This window comes from Capsicum annuum, chromosome 7 (genome assembly GCF_002878395.1).
Source record: "Capsicum annuum cultivar UCD-10X-F1 chromosome 7, UCD10Xv1.1, whole genome shotgun sequence".
Classification (NCBI taxonomy): Eukaryota; Viridiplantae; Streptophyta; class Magnoliopsida; order Solanales; family Solanaceae; genus Capsicum; species Capsicum annuum.
In genome coordinates this window covers 1,683,922-1,686,062 of record NC_061117.1, presented here as the reverse complement: position 1 = coordinate 1,686,062, position 2,141 = coordinate 1,683,922, and the positions used below count along the sequence as shown (strand labels likewise).

Here is a 2,141-nt window from a genome sequence, read left to right as displayed (position 1 = left end):
TAGTCAAAACTTGACCGTTAAAAGTTATTTTATGTTGATATAGAGTGTCATTCGCTATAATTAATAATTCTCATGCGGCAAAAATTTGAATTAATCGGACCAATACATTTCAAATAGATGATCTCCTTTGGAGAAAAATCATAAAAAGAAAATTAAAGACAAATGTTAAATCCATGAAAATTTATTTATTTTTGAAGAAATTATTTAATGAACAAAGAGTAATTATAATTCATGGGGCAATATAATTATGCTGGGGGTTTTCTGTTAATGTACTTTTGTAGTGAAATTAAGTTACAAATGTTAGGTTTTGCATGGCATTTAGGGAACCTTTTTATTCTGTCTTAAACCAAAGATTTTTGGATATAATAATTACTATATCTTCTCTTTTTTAGGGTTTTATTTGCTTAGTGGGTCATAGTCCTCCATGTGAGTGCATGTGGTATGTCCTTCTCTCATTGGCCCACCACCCCACCCCCACCCCCACCCCCACCCCTTTCATTTGAACAAATAAATTGGCATTTTCATCACTTATTTTCTCCTTCAAACTTCCATTCTTTTCATTTTCTTCTTCCAGAACAACATACTTTATCACCTCTTTCTTTCAAATTTTTCCAAGAATAATACAAGAAAAATCACCAAGGTATGTCATTTTTGTCACTCAAATTTTCATTACACCTTATTATATAATTATATAATATAGTCATATGTTGTTCATGTTTATTTTCTTTTATCTTGCATCTTGTTCTTATCATATGTAGCTTATAGACATTATTCCTTTAATTTCTAGTTGCCCTTTTCTTGTTCTAATAACAAATTGTATACTTATAAGAACATGTAAATCAAACTAGAGAAACTTTATATCACTACTAAAAATAAATTAGAAATTAGTGACGGTCAAATTCTGTAGCTAAACAACAAAATTTGTTTATAATCCTGTTCATTGATGGATTATTAGAAAATTCTAGTAGCTACGAGCTATGTCAATTAGAAAATTCTAGTAGCTACGAGCTATTTAACAACAGATTAATTATGAATTTTGTAGCTAATTTCAATAAAAAAAAAAATTGGTAGTGTTTTTTTTTTTCCTTTTTCTTGCTTCAAGAATATCTTCATATTGCTAATCCTATTTAACGATGAATTATCAAAAAATTCTAGTAGCTACGAGTTGTTTAACAACAGATTAACGATGAAGTTCATAGCTAATTTCAGTTTTTTTTTTACTGGAATTTTTTCTTCTTGCTTCAAAAATATATTGATATTGCTTAATTACTATTTCATAATCTTTTTTTTTCTTGTTTTTTAATAGTTGTGAAACTAACATGTCAATGTATTTTTTTTTTTTTTTGTAGTTTCAAGTTTTTTTCTTTTGAAGAAATGAGGAATCCTAGTTCACTCAAGCAAGAATTTCTCAAGAAGTGGATAAAGGGTCTTCAAATATGTAATTCTACAAAAAAAAAAATGAGTATAATGGAGAGAAAAAAAATTATAAAATTATCAGCAGATATAGCAATGGCTTCAACAAGAAAATCAACAACTTATTGGAGTCATGCACTTATGGTAAATGCTTCAAAAGATGATACAAATAAAATCATCATAGAAAATATTCTTGAAAATGATGATGATAATAATTCTAAGGGAATTAGAATTATTAATTTCAAGAAAGCTTCAAAGGGAATTATTAGAAGCAAAAAAATTGTGAAAAAAAGTTGGAAAATTTCAAGAAGAGGTAGAAAAATTATTTCACCAAATATTATAGCAAAAAAAATGGTGAAAAAAAGAACAAAAGTTCTTAAAAGTCTTGTTCCTGGTGGAGAATATATGGATAATGCTTTATTAATTAAAGAAACCCTAGATTATATTATTTCATTAAGAGTTCAAGTTGATGTTATGAGGCATCTTGCTAATAATGCTAGTTATGAGATTAATAATCCTAAAAAAAGTTTGTAGTTTTATTTTATTTTTTTTGAAAAAAAAAAATTATATGATGAAGTCATGATAAATTCCTTCTTTTATTTATTTCTTTGTTTTTACTCTTGTGGAGTTTTTTTTTTATTATTATTATTATAGTACAAAGAAGATGTAACAATGTACATTATATTTGAGCACTATTATAATGAAGTTAAATTTACATATTAATGTTA

At 26.2% G+C, this 2,141-nt stretch overlaps 1 protein-coding gene across 1 annotated transcript; it reads left to right on the top strand.

Moving 5' to 3' along the window:
• Positions 1-532: 532 nt before the first annotated feature.
• LOC107854223 (transcription factor IBH1-like 1) lies at positions 533-2,141 on the top strand. The gene is made up of 2 exons (XM_016699220.2): positions 533-640; positions 1,350-2,141. The coding sequence occupies exon 2, from the start codon at positions 1,375-1,377 to the stop codon at positions 1,945-1,947; it is 573 nt and encodes a 190-aa protein (XP_016554706.1). The 5' UTR covers positions 533-640; positions 1,350-1,374; the 3' UTR covers positions 1,948-2,141.

Bases quoted from the DNA above. Each gene is read 5' to 3' on its own strand.
- LOC107854223 (XM_016699220.2), top strand. From the start codon at position 1,375: ATGAGGAATCCTAGTTCACTCAAGCAAGAATTTCTCAAGAAGTGGATA.